This window comes from Dermacentor silvarum, chromosome 5, assembly GCF_013339745.2.
Source record: "Dermacentor silvarum isolate Dsil-2018 chromosome 5, BIME_Dsil_1.4, whole genome shotgun sequence".
Taxonomy (NCBI): Eukaryota; Metazoa; Arthropoda; class Arachnida; order Ixodida; family Ixodidae; genus Dermacentor; species Dermacentor silvarum.
The window spans coordinates 75,972,332-75,991,347 of NC_051158.1; the positions used below are offsets into that span (position 1 = coordinate 75,972,332).

The window sequence follows — 19,016 nt, forward strand, 5'->3', positions numbered from 1 at the left end:
GTGATCTCCTGTGCAAGCACTCGGAGTCTTCTGGCTGCGTTGGACCTTGAAAGTGGTATGGCTTCTTCCTGTGTGTCTTCAAGAGCTGCCCGAGCGGCATGATCGGCTTCTTCGTTCCCTATCACGGCGCAGTGACTTGGCAGCCCCTGAAACGTCAGGTGGTGTCCTTTGTCATGTGATGTATGGAGTAGGCTTATTCTTCTTCTTTCCGAGGTTTTACGTGCCAAAACCAGTTCTGATTATGAGGCACGCCGTAGTGGAGGGCTCCGGAATAATTTTGACCACCTGGGATTCTTTAACTTGCACTACAATGCAAGCACACGGGCGTTTTTGCATTTCGCCTCCATCGAAATGCGGCCGCCGCGGCCGGTATTCGATCCCGCGACCTCGTGCTCAGCAGCGCAACGCCTTAGCTGACTAAGCCACCCCGGCGGGTAATGGAGTAGGCTTCTAAAACCGAATACAAGCAGTTTGTAAATGCCCGCGACGCAAAGCTGATAGCACTGGCTGTAGGGCTGCCTTTGAGTCACTGAAGATTGACCATTGTCAAGTTGTGGTTCCCGATTGACTAAACAAAGTGCAGCGCGCAGAGCAGCTAGTTCCGCAGTTGTCGATGTCGTTGGGTGGTCAGTCCTGAAAGTGATGGTAATAGCTCTCGCTGGGACAACCACAGCACCGAACAAACACTGGAGGTTTGTGGAACAATCAGTATAACTATGTACACTGTCCGCATACCTCTCGTGCAAAAGAAGCAGAGACAGTTGTTTCAGCATGGGCGACGACAGCTCAGATTTTTTCCTGATTCCTGGTACACTGAGATGTACTGTGGGGCTAATAAGACACCAAGGGGGTATCGATGGTTTAGATGCAGCGGTGAAGCCCGAGGGGAATTTGTTGTTATACTTGACGATAGTTTTAGAGAACGATGCTTGGCGCCTGTCTGAAGGTAGTGTTGCAAGGTGGTGATAGGGGGCACGTGCAAAATGTCTGATGTGCGTTCTCAGGGCTTCCACCGTAATGTGAGTTTGCATTGGATGGTCCCGCGCAATCGCAAAAGTTGCTTCTGTTGACGTGCATCTGGGCAAACCAAGGCAAACTCTGAGTGCTTGACCTTGTGCTGCCTACAAAACACCAATATTTGTCTTGGAAGTGTTGCTCAGTACAAGTAGACTACATCTTAGAAAATCGAGAAAGAGAGCACTGTAGAGTTTCAGCATTGCAGCTTTCACTCGCACGGATGTTATCGTGTTTGGACTTTATACGGAACTTCACGGCGACGGTGACACCTACGGCAGAAATACGCTTGGAGTGTCCATATAATTGATATCGCTATAAAATAACATTTAAACATTATTTCAAGGTTACGTTCTACGAACCTGTAAGAATAACACTACCGCCATCAAATTGGATACTTCCTCGCACGAAAACTACTACTAGCAACAGTTTCTGTTGTCAATTCCCGTCAAAGTTGAATAAATTGATTCTTGCAGGCCTAAATTTTGGGGATCTTATGCTTTCACACCTCCGTGAGTGTCTGATCAATCTTCAAACTTTTCAAACTCTTTGGGAATTCATCGCCTTCTTGTACATCCGCTATTGTATTTATCTCTTGTTGAATTGCTGCTTTTTGAGATGTAGTTTTGTTAAACGCTATTTATTTGTGTTTTCCGTCTTGTATACTTATTCGTTTTCGTCATGTATACAGTACTGAGTTTATTGTGTTACATCCGTTGCCCCCCCCCCCCATGCACCTCCGCCAAATGTACAGGGGGTGAAAACCCACTGAAGTCATGGGCGTCGGCAGGGGGGGTGCAAAAGGGGCACTTGCCCCCCCCCCTCAAGCCACACCAGCGTTCCCCAGCCCCCCCCCCCCCCGCCGCGATGCAACCCGTTTGCGCCCCCCCCCCACCTCCAAGACAAAATCCTGCCGACGCCTATTACTGAAGCCCATAGTCACTCCTTATAATTCGCTTGGGTTTCTACACGGCATAATGTCAGAATGTATTTACATATATGCACGGAGACAAGTTTTAGGCCAATACTGCACATCAACTTTTTAAATTTATCGTCGATGAGCCATCGTCCATAGTCTTATGGTATCTTTGACTGGCGGCCTCCATTGTCAGAATCACAGCTGGGTAGATCTGGCATTCCTCGAACTCAGAGGCAAAGGACAAGCACGCACGCCGAACGAGCGATTCGCACTGGGAGGACTGAAATGGCAGAGGCGAAATCACGGGACTGCAGCGAACGTCCAATTTCTAACAGCCTAAGTTTCTGGCACCACCGGTGAAAACGGCGGACGCGCCGGTGTGACAAGAGTTCGTTGAGACGCCAGCATGCAGTCCCGATGGAACGTTGGCAGCAGCGGCGACACTGTGATGTGATGACGTGGCGGACAACGCTCTAAATCTCGGCAAGTACTCCGACGACAACGCTCTACACGGGAGAAGATCGATCGAAAATAACCAGCTGAAAGCAAGGCGCGCACTCTCTTTCAACGAGTCAAAGACAGCGCTGCTCGAGAGAGAGAGAGAGATCTAGAGGGCTCCAAAACCGCTACCAGAAGCAGCCGTTATTCTCACTGCTTCTGTTAAAGTGGTATTGATGGAAAGAAATCGTTATTGATGGGAAAGCGTCAAATGGTGCACTGAGAGCCGGCGTCTGTCGTCTATATAGCAGCGAAACGGCAGGTAAATTCCCATTGTCTGTCACCCCACGTCACGAGCGCGCCTCAACTGAGCAGAGAGGCGAAAGGAAACACTTACTGCGGCCTTTGCGTGCCAGGTGTTGCTGAGGGGAAAGGGCATCTCCGCGACTGCCACGTCACCCTCGCTCTTGGAAGCCGGCGCGCAGTCCGTATGTCTCTCTCTCACCACTACTGGGCTTAGCTGCTGCGCGCACCTGTAGGCCTTGGTGGCCGCTGCTGCTTCCTCGGTCTCTCGTCGCGCAGGACGTCAGTGGCATGCAGCGTTGGAACCGCAGGCTACAGCTGCTTGTTGGCTCGGGCAGCTCGTACCACTACGGTGCATTACTTGCAGTGCAAATATCGAAGGACCGCTCAATGGCGTTCAATCGGACATTAATGCTTTCACATTCACAACTCATAAGTGCTTAGGTACCCTCGGAATATTATTATCATCATCATCATGACGAAATCACATGACTACTTTGTGTACTAAAGACTGAGCTTGAACTGAGCTGTGTGATTAAACTTGCCATCTTGGAGTGGATGCTTGGGCTTGTAGGTACTGCATTGCTCAAACTAAGAGCTCAAAATGCGATATAGAGACAGAGATAAACACCAATGCGCAGTAGTGGTCACCTTATGTCTCCCACCACATATTCTTGGGCATTATCATTGACCGCGGTTTGTCGTGGTCGAGGCATGTGAATATGTTGAAACAAAAACTTAATCTGTTTTGCCATGTAGCACTTCGTAGCAGGCATAAAATGCGGCCCCACGGAAGGCTCCCTACTACGACTTTATCAGTCTCTATTTGTAGGCTACATTCGATACAGCCTCCCGATAGTCTCAAACTTGAGTATTTCGTGCTTACGGTCATTAAAGAGCCTTCAAGCGCAGGCACTCAAAATATGCATCGGCTTGCCACGGCGTGCCTCCAACAAAGGCACAATTGAGAAAGCCCGCGTATGCCCATTATCGGTATACCTGTCCCACGAACCACTTCGAGTATATCTACGCTTACTTACACGACACCATTGCCATTCATTGACGTCGGTTCTACAAGAGCGGCCGGACAGCAGTTTCACAAGTGCACTCCACATCAGGCTATGCCCTTCCATATCACCCCGTCAAACCGCCGTGGGTGATGATTCAAGCTTCGGTATGCGTTAACGTCCCCGGTATACTAAAGAAATCATTGGTTCCAGTTAGTGAACTACTTGCTTTGGCATACATCTGGTCAGAATACCAGACCTATGTTCATGTTTACACAGACGGGTCCGTGTCACCAAAGGCATCGACAGCAGCTATGGTGATACCAGCCCAGCAGATGACTCCAGGTTTCATTCTAGATCATAATTCAACATCAACCGCTGCAGAGCTTGTGGCTATACGAGAAGCGATTCGCCACATCTGCGGGGAAATACCTCAAGAGTGGTGCATTTTCACGGACTCAAAACCCGCGCTGCAAATTTTGAGATGCTTCCTGCGCCACACCGCATATCAGGCTCTGGCACTGGAGATCACCGAGCTACTTTCATGTGCTCACGAAAAACACCACCGCATAGTGTTCCAATGGATCCCAGGACACTGTGGGCTCAATGGTAATGAGATGGCCGATGCTGAAGCAAAGCGCGCCCTCAGCAATGGCCTCCGAACTGTAGTGCCGTTCTCTAGACCGGACACCACATGCCTCCTATCGAAATTAATGAGAGTGTGACGAAAACATACTGGGCCCAGCCAGACGCTCGTCACGTTCGCCTTAAAAGGCTGGGTCCCGATATGCAATTTCCTGTTCTGCGTGAAATTCCACGCCATCATACGTGCCTGATACACAGACTGCGATTAGGCGTCGCTTTCACGCGCAAATATTTGCACATCATTGGACGGACAGAATCCCCGGAATGTTCAGTGTGTGGTGTTATAGAGACGATAGACCATGTGCTTGTGGTGTGCCCTGAGTATGCGCCCGAAAGACTCAGACTGGCAGCCACCTTGAGGCATTTATATAAAAGACCAATGTCGGAGGACCTCTTGCTAGGCGCAGGGCCACAGAGTTGGCAGACAATTGAGGCAATGCGTGCTCTTTCACGTTTCTTAGGCGACACGGGCCTGGACTCACGCTTGTGATAATCATTTATGAAATGTGTCCTTTCACCTAGCTCCTCCCATTATAATCCCCCATTGTGACCCTCTTTCTTCCCCTCTTTCCCTTTCCTTACGTAGAGTAGCAGGCCAGATGCTCCGTATTCCGGCCGACCTCTCTACATTTTCAAATCAATAAACTACTTCTTCATCTTTGTCTCTGCGTTTCTGATATTTTTAAGCGAAGCTTTGTATGCTCACTATTTTCGGCGGTGGTCACGTAGAGGACTGCACGGGCCTGATTTTGCGGCACGGACTCGCTTTATGAAGCCCGAGCCCAGTCTGGGCTCGGGCGTGCATGACCAAGCCCAGTCCGGGTCCGTGGTTCCAAGCCCGAGCCCGGCCTGGGCCCGGGCGTTTAATAATAAGCTTAGCCAAGGCCGGGTGTCCATGACCTGGCCCGGCCTGTCAAAATGCGCTCAGCTTGACACTAGCAGTGCCAAGTCTGAAGAAACAGCAGAGCTGAGTGACGTTCCTTAGCAACTAGTTGATGTAGGCTTAACGTAGCCTAACTTGACTTTTTCTAGGCAAGGTTGGGCTACCCGGGCAAGGCTAGGCTTGAAGGCGCTTCTCTCGTCCGGCAGCCTCTTGTTCCGGCGTCAAGGTGCACTTAGGTCGAGTCATATAGCGGTAGAGCGGAGAAATGCCCGGGCGCCGGCGCTCGCACGCTTTCATTAGCGCGGTCCCATGACTCTGCTGAACACGTGCTCGGCGCAGCCACGACGTCAATGTCCAGGCTCCTCGCTCGCGCATAGAGATGTGGCTCCTCCTTTCTCAACCAGTTTTAGCATTGCACACCGAAATTTTGCCAAGCTTAAACAGCGCCGCGGTTAAAAATGCATTGTTGACTTGCAGATTGCACCGTATGTGTCAGCCTCACCTAAGCGAGGTCTAATCAGCTGCAGTGTATAAGCGCAATAAAAGACCAAAATATTTGTTTCTCCCCTAGAACGTCAGTGATCTGGCGCGTAGCCTGGGCTGTTATTTTTGTCCGCTGGTGCGCATGCATTTACATTGATCCTACGATTTGGTCCTGCTAGGTCATTTTGTATATATATATATATATATATATATATATATATATATATAAACAGTTGAATTCACGAGCGTGCTGCATTAAAAATGCACAAGTAAAAAGAGACGTCCCTTGCGTTAGCGCTAAAATAATATATTAGTGTCGCAAGTGGTAATATTGCATTCGCAACAGCGGTAACAGGGAAGTGGTTTGAAGAGCGGTTTTTTTGTATAATTTATTTTTCTTGACACAGAAACAATGTTCGATCTTGTGGAAAAGAAAAAAATGAACTTTATCTGGCATCCTATTTTCTGTGGTAAGGTATACTAAGAGCCAGCTCTTTGCACGTGTCATTTCAGCTTGGCACAGAATGCCTTGAATCATGTAATACATGACGTTCGCGTGTGCTGGAAGGCCCGACGTAGGCCCGTTACTGAGCGGGCGCGAGTCCGGCCCAGGCCTGCGGCTTCAAGCCTGAGTCCGGCCCGGGTCCGTGGCTTCAAGCCCGGGCCCGGCCCGAGCCCGCAGAAAAACGCTTCGAATGGCCCGGCCCAGCCCGGCGCGGCTCGGACTTTCGGGTCGGTCTGGACCACCACCACCACCACCACCCTCTAGGTGGTGGTTGTGGTGTCACGCTGAAAAGTGGGCGGATCCTAGCCATAGGGCAGAAAGGGTCCAAGCTCCATGGCAAATACCAGGGACAAAAAAAGAGAAGAAAGAGAGAGAGGGAGACAGAAAGAAAGGGAGAGAGAAATCGAGAGAGGAAGAAAGAACAGAGAGAGAGAAGGAACGAATGAAGAGAGAAAGAAAGAACGAAATGAAGAGAGAAAGAGAGAAAGGAAGAAAGATAGGTGGAGAGAGAGAAAGAAGAGAGAGAGAGATAAATAAAATCACCACGAAGGTCAGATATACACACGACCACCTTTGCTTACCCCCATTTTCTCTACAGGAGAAGGGCGGTTAATTTTTTATCATTCGTCGTTTGAGCACTGCCATTTTGGTTATTACGCTGACTACTTGTGTGCCAGAAAGTAAAGACTGTGTATCTTATAGATCATTAAAGTAATGGCGAGTAAATGCTAATGTTACTTGTCGAGCGAGCCCTAAAATGCGGCCTCCTTGTGTTATTCCTTTTACCTTCACTATCACTTCTTTCGTTTATGTATCTATCTTTTTTTGCTGTATAACAGAGAAGAATGAGCTACCTTCGTACTTGAACAGGGTAGTTCGTGCCTGAATATCAACACAACAACCAACTTATACAGAACAGAATAATATTTTCGCATTGAGAACAAACAAGACATTAACACCGAATGTAAACGTAGGATTGCTTATAAAAGTAACATTGTCTCACATTAACGAGGTCCTCCAAACCGGCGCCATATACGTCGGCGAAGAGCCCGAAAACAAGGAACAGCATGATAGCACGCATCGTTTCTCTCGTAGAGGCGACAGCAGTATCAAGCTCTCTGTAAGGTGAATGCTTTGAAAACCGATGCGGTCGTTATATACAGGTCTCATACGCGCCGACAGAAATTGATTCCATGTTACTGATTTGCATACCATATTTCGAAATATTTTTTGCTATTTGAAATCCTTGCAAACAAAGTGCTTCGTGTACTCATACGCACCGACAGAAATGGATTCCATGTCACTCAATTGCATACCATATTTCTAAATATTTTTAACAACACAGCTCTTTAAGCCAGCGGTAAAACGTGCGCGTTTCACGAAATTATCGTCATCAGCATTGGCTCGTGCGTCATCATCTTCTTCCACAGCTGGCTCGTTGGCGCCCCTCCCTTAGCACGAACTCGGGCTCGGCACGCCCTCGTGCCACCACTCCCGCGTTTGTCGTCGTCGTCTTCTTTCACAGCTGACTGCGTGGCCGCTAATCATTCCAGCGTGCAATTTCACTTCTCTTCTGTCGTCGTAATGGGGAGGCAAAGCTTGCACTAGGCCGCGCAAAGCTCGAGACACACCGAAGCTGGCCGATTGATTGTGTCTCCTGGTTGTATCAAGGTTGAACTTGGTAGCAGCGAGGTTCGGCCGTGGCTACACTGAGTTGAGCTTGGTTATATCAGGTATATCTTAGGTTATGACGCAATCGTTCGGCCAGCTTCGGAGTGCCTCGAGCTTTGCGCGGCCTAGTGCATACTTTGCCGGTTTTTTGTTTTTTGTTGTTTTTTATTTTCATTTTTTTTCTGCTCTTTGAACTTCATGTTGGCAGCTCTTAACCAAAGGGCTTCACGTAATTAGTTCGCTCACCAAATCCCGATCGTACTAGCGGGCCGCGCATTGACATTTTATTCAAACGCCATATTCGAATTTTGTAAAGCACTTGTCGAATGTGAAGCTAAAAAAACATAAATATTGAATTAACAACAATGTTTTGTCATTTACATGAGTGCAGTTCCTGCATTTCCAAGAAATGCTTGTGTTTGACACATACAGTTTCATAAGTCCCGATTTTGTTTGTCTAAACTGTCTTGGCCCGAAAAAACTGCCGACGTGATTAGGTATTCATTATGCTCTTTGTGTGATAAAGTGACTATGTATATAGCTTTCAGAGAGGTTGGAACGAAGTACATGAAGTTGAAATGATTATCGAGAAGCTTGAATGGCAACCTCTTGCCCTTGACGTCAGTTGGGCAACTCCGCTGGTGTGCCTGGCGCACGTTTTTGCTACGTAAAGGTTATTTTAGGCGGTCGATCACCATGACCAGCTCGAGTACTAACACCACGAGAGTCGGCAGGTTTATAATCTAGCACATGGAATATTCACGCACACTATACTTAGCACGCAGTCCATACCTTGAGCCGGGTATATCTGCGGAACGTTGCTGCTCCAGGTATGCTGAGGTAATGCGCACTCGACGTGTCATTGATTACCACAAAGTACATTTAAATTCTGCTTTCTACTGTTGGACAGTGCACTCACCGCTTCATAGATGCTGTGCTGGACTGGAGTCTCACATGAGCTCATTAGGTTCATGGCTAGAACTAGAAGTGCTTTTAACAAAACTCACTCGACAGATGGGACGAGATGGTGATCTTCAGCAACGCTCCGGTTAGCTTATCGATTACTTCTCAGAGAGGAGATTGCTGACGGTGTTAGCAGATCCGGCGCTCCTCCGATCGTCTATTAACCCTTAGTCATTCATAGCCGACAAAGAACCTGCCAAATGCAGGTACAAATAAGGTCGCCTAGTTGGATGACCTATTTCGATACTCACAGGAGATTTGCCGTGGGACATTTTTTTAAGTGTATTGTCTAAAACTACGTCGGACGTATGCGCAATCAATCCAGCTTATCGCACTAAACATATGGCGGAATGACGGATGCATAAGGTGAACACTCTCCCAAAGCCATATTCAGCGAAGCCTTCTCAAGGCAAGCAATAGAAATTGGTCAGATCTTTATTCTCTGTCCAGTTATCCCCGCAAAAGGTGAATCCTCTCTTTAAATATCATTTCACATTACAGGGCACAGTAATGTCAAATCAATGGACAGTTCTCCTTTCCCAGACATTATATATTGATCCGGAATGCATCAACAGTATTTCCCAAGAGTTGTTGATTGGCCTCAGTCTCAACAGCAATCTTTCTCATGGAACGACCGCAACAGTCACTGGTTCTTGCAGGTCACCGATCGCTTCCGCCTTCTTCTGCCCCCGCAAGCTTTACTTAGATCAGCGTGAAAACAACTGCTATTTCAGTGTTGTTGTTCGTTCTCATAACAAGTGGCCGCACACATGGGCTTAGGTTTCACACGTGGGACCCCCTTGTTGGCATAAAATCACTCTAACAAAAAAGGTCAAAAGTGAGTCACAGCAATGTGACTCTTTTTTTCTGTGCTAAGACCCCCTTTTGCGCGAGTAGAGTCACAAAATAATGGTCAACCCTTCTGCATGAGTCAATTGACTCCCGATGGCTTGCGAAGAGTCGTCGGGGAAAATCGTGACTTGTTTTTGTGCAGCAATTGACGAGAGAAAGATTATAATGCAGGAGAAGAAATACCACATAAATTCTTCTGGCGTTATGCTTGCTTCTGGTTCAGTCAGACCCTCAGGGTTTTATGTCCTGGTTGTAATGCAATGTCTCACTCTTTCGTACCATGAAGAAGGGTAAAAAAACGACACCGACTACTGGAAGAATGCAAGAAAAGACGTTTCGGCTCCCCTGACGGGAGCCTTGTGCACAATCTGAAACGTCTTGCGCTCTTTCAGTGGTTGGTGTCCTTTTTTACCCTTCTTCAAGATGTCTCCCGACCAGACGGGCTTCCATCAAAACCTCGCAAAACCAGCTATCGCTTAAGCGATAGCTGGTTTCCTGTGCTAATTAATACCAGGATTTGTCACACTGGATTATGACCATTAGTAAATTTTAAAAAAAGGATTGGCTACTAAACAGAGCACATCAATGAGGTAAAAAGTTAAGTTCAGTGCATGCTCTCAACAGTGCCGATTGTAAATGTAGTTCTGTGACGTAAAATTTAATTTCGGGGGTTTATGTGCCAAAACCGAGATCTTATTATGAGATACACGGTAATGAGAAACTGCAGATTAATTTTCAGCCGCTCGGGTTCTTTAACGTGCCCGGAATGCAGCTTTTTTTAATGCTTTTTAATGCAGCTTTTTTTTTCCTTCATCCCAACCACTTATGGCAAATAAATGAACTTGAACTTTAATTCACGGTGCACGAGCGGTTTTGCATTCTGCCGCCATTGGAATGCGGCCGCCGCGGTTGTAATTGTACCCGTGACCTCGAGTTCAGCAGCACAATGTCACAGCCACTGGGCTACCGCGGTTCGTTACGTTCCGCGACACGAAAGAAACATGAGCGTACACTACACTGCTTTTGAGCCCCCTTAGAAATATTTTAACAAAAAGTCGCACTTTCGCCCGAAAGACGAAGCTATTGATAGCTATAGCAATGCATTAGACAACTGCACGAAGCAAGGTTCGTAGTTTCATGGGCTGTATAAGTTGCAGTAAACATTCATTTACTAATTACATTAGCAAGCATGAGGTCACGCGCGCACGTGCTAACATGAACACATCTCAATTGACCGCAAACGCTTGCTGTCACAGCGCTGGCGTGATGAGCGCAAACAGAGGGGACCGAACGCTACTGCTGTCTCTTTCCTTCAACGCCTCTCCGAAACTAATTACACTACCTCGGCTTACTCCGCCTTTGGACCCATCGGAGATTACCTCTAACAGGGCGAGTGTGGGGCAATGCCGTTTTAGAGCAACGGCAAGAGGAGCCGCCTGCTAAACCAACGCCTCCCTTCCCCTCGGCTTTCGCGAGTGTTATCACGTTTCATTGCGCGCCCATCAAGGCACTATCCATCGCGGCTCACCCTTGAACACTTGCTCTCACGCGCGCAGTCAACGGCGCGGGATAGCATCTTATCGCACTTGGACTTCATACGTAAGCTCACGGCAACGCCAACGGATAAATTTCACCGGTTGTGTCCATATAATCGCTATCACAAATAAACGTTCATAGTTCTACCTTGTTTAAATTCATGGCTGTTTCATTCGTGAACATTATTTACGTGAAGGAAAATTATCAGTGAGCAAAGCATTTTTTAACGCGAGGAAAGAAAGCCCAAACTAGTGCATGTGTTGTGCGGCCCCAGAGTGATCCAAAGCCGAAGCCATCAAAAGGCTGGCGCCATTTTGTGGTTGTGTTGCACCATGTGCGAGCACGCTGTCGTCGTTGAATGGCTTTGAAATCACAGCATTTGGGTGACTGCAACCGAACGTTACCGCAAGTTACGGTGGGAACTTCTTTCCGTGCTACGTCATTGCGACGACAAGGACGGCCAGCAGGAGCGTGTCGCCGATATCGTCTTTGCCGACATCGAACAAGTGCAGCTCGCTGGACCATGGCAAGCACCCGAAGTGTTGCGATCTGCACTGCGTTGTCTTTCATTGTGATGTGAGAGATAGTAACGCACAGAGACGGCCAGATCCATATGAAAGCCTGCCAGCATGGAGTGATTGTTCCATTTTCTCTTAACGTCTGAGGTGAGTATATCAGCTTTTGTTGGAGTTTACAAACGGCGCGTGCTCGGCTCTTCCGGTTTGGCTACATTTTCGCAGTTACAGACATGCGCGCGGATGCATGCGAAAATACTACTGGCAGACGGAGGCTTCAGGAGAGCATCTGATATAACAAAGCTGTACTGCTAGGAGAAACACCGTTTTTGTCGATCCTAGTAATGAGCGGTCGGTCGCATTGAAAAATATGCAGAATAACAAGTACTGCATAGCTTGAAGTGTAGAAAAAAAATAGTAGCACCAGTGTGACATTCGCTGCCGAAGACAAGTCGTCGAAAACGTCGAAGACAGCTAGTGTATCTTGAAGATTCGCTAGTGCTTCAGGTACATTACCGATATTAATAAAATCACTACAATGCTGTATAAGCGTTGAAACAAAATAAATTTATTTTCTTTTTGGCTGCAGCTCAGAAACATTAGCTAACAATCTAAACCGATATATAATGTATTATTTCTCAAGTAATGTTTATTTTGACTTACTATTTAAAAACATGAATTTGCTGCAACCTTTATATAGTGAAACCTATTAGGGTTTCAAAAGCGAGGTGTGTTCTGTGGTGAATTTGTAATATTATTACTGGATTTTTTATGCTGTGTCTTGTGTTTTATGGAAAAAAGGGTCCTTTCATTTGTATTTTACGTTAGTATATTTGTATTTGTATATATGGCAAGCAGAAATGAGTTCATTGCAAAGTTGTACCTCCCAGTGAGCTGCATATGAACCCACTCAAGTTAAACCTCTCTTAGCTATTGTAATATGCATCTAAAAATTTCAAGTACAGCTGTAGTTGGCTTAATCGCTGTAGGATATTTTATTGCAAAAGTACAATCCTTGGTATTATTTCACTCTGACAGCGTTGAATGAAATGTAATGAGCTGTGGTGTATTATTTTACTAATTTAATTTTTAAAAGTTTCGTCTGTCATGTATCAGAGATTAGTTTCCCTTCTTGTAGAAAATGCTGTGTTATCTCCTACTCTACTGCGGTTTTCCTGCATATTTTTGTAATTTTGTAATGTATTTTATTTTAGGTATTGAAGAAGCGGCAACAGCCACAGGAAGTAGCCATCTTATCCAGCACGTTATGGGTGAGAAATCGCAAGGGCACTCTGGAATTTCTCCTTAGCAGTATCATGCTATTTGTTGTACTTTTTTGTCCTCATTCCTGTCATTTATTTTAGTATTATTGTGCAAACGGTATATGTTTACACACGAAGAGATAGAGTAATCGCTCAAGGACGAGACATGGCTGGAGGATACAAGACACAAGCCTCCTTTGTCCCTGTCTCAATGTTGCGCAGTTACTCTGTCGTTATCTACCAACAAGTCAAACTTTCTCGTCATGTACGTTTACTAATTCTTTGTTATTCCAATTTCATCAACACAACATTGAAAAGACATGTACACACATAGGAAGACGGAGTCTTCAAATGATGAAGAGTCATAGAACAAGAAGCATTGCTGCAGCCAATGTTTCAAGAAGTAGGAGACAAGTCCTCTTGTCGACGCGTTGGCTCCAGTGACATTGCTTGTTCTACCACTATTTACTGTTAACAGGAACCATTACTGCTCATGCTGAAGTATTATGCGTTAAGGAATAAAAATTAGCAGGGTTAAATGTGAAGAATGTGAATGTTTTTCTGTATTCTAATGCTATAGCCAAGACACAGGCAGAAAAACAAGAATAAGATTTACAGAAGCACAATGTTATTCTTCACTATCCGGTTGGCCAGCTTCATTCGCAGCGTCCACTTTATTGCATTATACATCATAGAAATTTGTTAATTGAAGTAGCTTGATGATTTACTTATGTCAAGACACGTTGAACTTGGAATAATGCAGGTTAAAAAATATACATTGACATTTTAAGATGGCAGGCTTGCAGTTGACAGGCACATCACTTCATGGTGTGAGCACAGGTTTTTGTCTTTGCTGGCATTTTCATATACATAACTGCAGCTTCGTTTGTGTCGGGGTTAGAGTTGTGTTGTGGGACCTGTTTACCTTTATTTGTATTGGTAGCCATGTTACACAGACAACTGCTGCATTTTTGTAAATTACGACATGGTAGAACTTCGAACACTTGTGCGAATTTGTTGCAGGTACAACTTGGCAGCTCCTGCTCCTGCCCTCCGCCACCACCCTGTCCCGACTGCGTCCACTAGAGAGTTTGCAGCCTTAGATATGATGCCAAGTAGGCCGACGGCAGACAGCAAGATGCAGGTAAATACATGTAATCCAGCACTCTCTTCGTGCCTGAAGCAGCTTGTAGCCAATCGGCAATGAATTAACTTGCAAGTAGTTTAGACGCCCCACTATTGGTGCAGCAATGCTCAAGTCCACGCAATTTAATTTAGCCACCAAAAGGCTATGTGGATTAGATGAACCACGATGCACATTTTGATAGTAGTGGAGACCACTTATACAATGTTTTCTTACTTAACACAAAAACTACGTTGATAAAGTTTTACCAATTTGAAAGCAATACAATGTGCTCTCAGATCTGGTATTTGGCGTATTTTTCCTAGGACCACCTCATTGCTAAACCTGCGGATAAACATACGCCAAAACTGAGTTTTCTGCAAGTTCATCCTCATCTTTGTGCACTTCTGCATGAGATATATAATTCTGAAACCATTTTGTGTACTCAGCACATGTCCTGAGCACTTGGATCAAGTTATTTGACAGCTTTTGCTAGAAGCCATTTCTATGAAAATAAAACTGGGTCTTTTTGCCCATTTTAACGGCCCATAATAAACTGAATAATGGCCAATGCTCAAGGAATACAATTTTAGGTGTAAGACCTCTTCATTCTCCTGAGAAAATTTTCTTCTGCTCTCATATTGAAGGAACCGGTATCTTGGCTATGCCTTTTGGTGCTTTAGAACAAAACTCACATAGAACTTATGCCAGTAAAAAATGTTTCACCTAGAAATATTTCGTGAAATGATGATTTGTGCTTATATTGAAGGGCCTCCAATTTTTCAAAAGGAAATCCCAAATGGTCAAGCGCCAGGTTTGGACAGTTGGCATGCAATAGCCTTCGTACATAAATGCGGCATACGGAGGGCCAAGGTGCAATTATTGATACACTAAGACAAAATGGCAAGCATTCCATCCTATAAGTAGTTCCTCACATTTATTTATACTTTCTGCACATTTATTTACCTTCAGTCTGGTGACCTGTGTCTGCTCTCATTATTAGCTTACCATCATAGATGGTAAGCTTCAGATTTGTCCTCTGGTGAAGAATATTTTGGTGCTTATAGATGTGGGTTTCTGTTTTTCAGGTTGCCGCTAAATTCTACCCAAGCTGCGCCACACACTTGAGCCAGGCCTCTTGGAAAGGACACATAACCAGGGTCCAGGCGTTGATGTCAGACGATGCCAGGGATCGAGGCAACCTGTTGTGCCCCAGCATTCAATACTTGGTGACCCCTCTACATGTTTCACCTATTTCGCAGCTGTACCTTGGCTGCCATCTATCCAAACAGCATCGCCAGCTGTTACCACTTATCGAACCATGAGCAAATTTTGGCGTGGAGTGTTCCCTGGGCTTGACATTCTATTTGCTCCTTAGGATTCTTAGCAAATGCTCCTCTTATAATTAATGCGTTTTTAGTACCCACTTTTTAATATTTACTTTTTCTTGGAATTCCTAGCATCATCTCCTTCTATTATATCTGTACTTATGCCCAGTTTCTCGTACTTCTTTTGTACTTGTGTATGTAATTGATAGGTTCTTACCTCTTGTAATGCATAAGGCTAAAATGCTGACTTACGTCATGTTTTCTTAATTTATATATCTGCAGTGCTGTAGAATATTCAAAAATTTAACTTAACTAGGGCTCTATGGCAGGATAAATTGAAGAGGAACATAGGGCGCTTATTTCAAGCACCCATTATTTTTTACGAAAGGAAAGAACATAAGCGTGAAAAAGAAAACAGTATTAAAATATGTAAACCTGGGTGCCCATCATAAGCGATGTGACTTCCTTTCACTGCACTAATACCAGTGGCACTGGTGGACAACGTTTGAGGCATGAAACCCATGATACCCTTGGCATTCGTCAGCGTGGCAAATGGTTTTGCACACTTACGACTGCCAACGGTATTCTAGGTTTCATGCAGACGTTGGTTGTCTTATACCTTATGAGTATCGCATTTCTCGAACATCAAGGTTTACAGCAGTGCTTTGAATGACAAATATATTTCCTAATTTTCAGAATTTCTGAATGCAAGAGAAGTGGTACAACTCATCTAAAAATTATTTTGCAGATTATATGCCCATGGATACACGCTTCTTCTGATGACATAGCAACGACAGGTGTTGGCGGGATGCACGTCTTTATTTCCAGATTTAAATATTGCCTTCCAGGCATGGGTTAGTCTACTACACTGAGGATTATAGTCCCTGCACTAGAGGGAAGAGAATTAAACTAAGAATTATAAACAAGAAAATATCTTCTACGTGACACCAATTTGACAATCAGCAACGTTCTTTCTGCATTCATTTCCAAATATGTGAGATATTTTATATTACTGGCTTCATTTATGTGAGAACAAATATTTGTTTATTGTCAACACAGTTGATGGCACCCATTTGCACACCATTCCTTTACAGGCTAAAAATTCTATGTATAATTGGGTTGTTTAAGGTTTTGAGCACTCAATGTTAAGGGATCCAAATGGTGGCATAGAACAGAATGCAATAAAGAACAAAGGAATGCAAGTAGGGCATGGGGCTTTGTAGGCAGACGCTTTGGTGTGCTATTTCTAAAACTCCCTACGGTCTGCCTGAAGTCATAGTCTAACGCTTCGGCTGAATACATTGGCAGCCACTTATTAAGAGGAAATGCTCCTCGAAACAATTTTTTAAAAATTATTTCTGCTTGAGATTTGAAAAAAACTGCTGCATAGAGTTTTGGTAAATTTTAAATATGTCAGTGGTTTTTGTGTAGCCGCTATATTTTTTTAGTTTGTCCTACACAGTAGCAATGTATCTGCGGGCACTTTATTGTTTATAACAGCTTCACAATAATCATCGTGCTGTATCTTATTGAGCTCATTGTAGACGGCACAGTACTGATATCTACCCAAACAGCATGTAAAATTACTGAAACTAGGCAAAAAAATCATCGTCATAAGTCTATACTTATGTCCACTGCAGAATGAAGCCTTCTCCCTCTAATCTCCAGTTACCCCTGTCTTGCTCTAGCTGATTCCAACTTGTGCCTGCAAATTTCCTAACTTCATCGCCCCACCTAGTTTTTTGCCATCCTCTACTGCGCTTCCATTCTCTTGGTATCCATTCTGTAACTCTAATGGTCCACCGGTTATCCATCCTACGCATTACAATGCAATTTAAAGTATACATTATCATTCTATATATTTTGAAGAGTATGTATGCCAAATATGGTTAGTATCGGACAATTGTAAGTGCACAAAGTTATTCTCATGGGACTGGTAAAAAATTATTCAAGTGTACTGAGCTTTACTTGCCTAGTCCCACTAAGTTTACATGGTATTTGGATAGATAACGGCCCTTTGCCATCTACAAAGAGCTAGGTTAGCACAATGCTTTTTGGGAAAATTTAATATAGAAGGAAGTGCCCGCAAAGATCACTATACATTGTGCCATTGTTTAAGACATAACTGAAGAAATGTAGCAGCTAAACAAAAATAACATATACGAAATCGGCTTGAATAACTCTCTAATTGGCTTAATTTTCAAACCTCTAGTACAAAAAGATTTTAAAAACATTTCAAGTAGCATCTCCCTTCAACACAAGATTTAATAAACAAAACTTGTCCCGTGCTATAGTCACCTATAACATAGCTGGGAAGACAGCCCAGAGTCGCTTAGACAAGAAGACTCGCCTTCAATGTTGAAGGCAAGTCCTCTTGTCTAAGCGACTCTGGGCTGTCTTCCCATGGGCTACTGTTAAGCACCGAGTTTTCCTGCATTCTCCAGAAGTGCAATACTAAACATTTTGTTAATGTGCCCTAACAAGGGGAAAAAAGTTCCCTGAAAGGCAGATAAGACTATCACTTTGTTCGACATTTACATGTTGAATCCATACCTTTGTTTTGTGTTTTGTACTGAGTGTTTCAGTGGTGACTGCCTCTTATTATTGAACATAACTGCTTCAAGACAGTGTGGCAATTTTCGCTAACAAACATTTATAGCAGTGGCAGGCGTTAGAATTGCAGTACTCAAGAATTTTTGCTTTGTAAGAAATAGACTAGTGCCAGTTCTGAAAAACACATCCTCAAAAGCAATGAGAGAATAGATTTCTGTTCCACACAGAATTGTGCTACAGGGCTTACAAAGGGCTTTGTGGCACAGTAATATCTGAAACAGCAAAGCATGCTCCACCAAGTAAGGTAACAAATATTTCAGGGCTGCCAGTCTGAGTTCTCTTACCAACTAGCCATACGTTAAGCTCTGATTAGCCTCAATAGTTCAATGTCAGCATTCTGCAGAAGTTGTTTATTTGCTGAAGTTACTCTACTTTTATTAGTTTGATCTTGTTTAAGAAGACATAGGCAATTATCACGCACTTATAATTCTGTCAGTTTTGTAAATATTTGCCAATTATTTTTTCAGCCTATGATTCTTGGTAATAGAGATATTCATTGCAGAAAGAACTAGTACATTGTATTTAATTATACAGGTACTAGTCATTCGTAGATTTGTTGTCTTCAGCATTTGTTCTGCCCCACAACTGTTTCTTCAAATCTGAAATGATGTACTCGCCTCCTTAGCAATGTACAGTGAAATCTGTCAGTGTGTCTTGTTTAAAATACTGCTGATAGACCAGATAGTTAGGCTATTTGTTATTATAAATTATAACGATGATAGTGTAGGACCATAATAGGATTGGCGTTGACTCACAACTGCGCCCAGCTACATCTAAGCAGCTGTACCATACAATGTGCATGTGCTCATAAGAGCTGAACGCCACAGATAAAAAGTAATGGCCACCCAAGGCTTTTACTCGTTGAGTGTCATCTCTTAAGACCAGATTATTCGCCAGATGTAATTTATCCTCAGTAAATACATAAGTCAGTTATGTGAGGTGTCTTATTTTTATGT

At 44.4% G+C, this 19,016-nt stretch overlaps 1 protein-coding gene across 1 annotated transcript in view; it reads right to left on the reverse strand.

Moving 5' to 3' along the window:
• The window catches only part of LOC125945853 (uncharacterized), a 52,306-nt gene that overhangs the window by 21,625 nt on the left and 11,665 nt on the right, over positions 1-19,016 (reverse strand). The window contains exon 2 of the mRNA XM_049668183.1: positions 7,201-7,315. Coding sequence (XP_049524140.1) covers positions 7,201-7,315 — 115 coding nt within the window. The remainder of the gene's footprint in view (positions 1-7,200; positions 7,316-19,016) is intronic.